Source organism: Sinocyclocheilus anshuiensis, unplaced genomic scaffold, assembly GCF_001515605.1.
Source record: "Sinocyclocheilus anshuiensis isolate Anshui unplaced genomic scaffold, SAMN03320099.WGS_v1.1 scaffold1566, whole genome shotgun sequence".
Lineage (NCBI taxonomy): Eukaryota > Metazoa > Chordata > Actinopteri > Cypriniformes > Cyprinidae > Sinocyclocheilus > Sinocyclocheilus anshuiensis.
The window spans coordinates 8,064-8,928 of NW_015546165.1; the positions used below are offsets into that span (position 1 = coordinate 8,064).

The 865-nt window shown below is 40.1% G+C and overlaps 1 protein-coding gene across 1 annotated transcript in view; it reads left to right on the forward strand.

Annotated features, from left to right (window-relative positions):
• LOC107701354 (single-minded homolog 1-like) overlaps positions 1-865 on the forward strand; it is a gene marked incomplete at its 5' end in the record, with an annotated part of 17,472 nt that overhangs the window by 8,056 nt on the left and 8,551 nt on the right. The window contains one exon of the mRNA XM_016503342.1: positions 486-592. Within this exon, the coding sequence (XP_016358828.1) occupies positions 486-592 (107 nt within the window). The remainder of the gene's footprint in view (positions 1-485; positions 593-865) is intronic.

An 865-nucleotide genomic window follows, 5' to 3' on the forward strand; every position in this document is an offset into this window, starting at 1 on the left:
TCGCTCACTCACTCACACACTCACTCTCACTCTCAATCTCACCCTTTCACGCGCACACACACACACACCCTCTCACACACACACACACACACACACACACACACACACATACTCTCACACACACTCACTCACACTCACAAACATACTCACACACTCACTCAAACACACTCAAACACACACACACACTCACAAACATACTCACACACACACAAACACACCGCGTCAACTAACGGAGCGTGACCTTTGAACCCGCAGGTCATCCACTGCAGTGGCTATCTGAAGCCCGTGGGTCTGGTGGCGGTGGGTCACACTTTACCTCCCAGCGCCGTCACCGACATCAAGCTTCACAGCAACATGTTCATGTTCAGAGCCAGTCTAGACATGAAGCTCATCTTCCTCGACTCCCGGTGAGTGTCAGGTGCGTGGTGGTTAAATGTCTTTCATCTTGTACGTTACACTGATTCAGGGCTGTTCTGTGCTCTAAGGGTTTCAGAGCTGACAGGATATGAGCCACAGGACCTGATTGAGAAGACCCTGTATCATCACGTGCACAGCTGTGACAGCTTTCACCTGCGCTGCGCTCATCACCTCCGTGAGTCCAGATCATATCAGTATTCATCTTAAAGAGAGGAACTCAAAGTCCTGAGTCTTTTAAATTCATAAAAACATGTAAAAGTAATGTAAAGTGTTTGTAAAATATATATATATATATAATGTAAAAAGCATATAAAAATGTATAATAATTAATCAAATTAATTAATTAATTCATAAATGAATAAATAATATTAATAATAAAATATTTAATTATATTATATAAAAAATATAAATGATATTTTTTTACTACTAATAATAAAAAAAATATTAC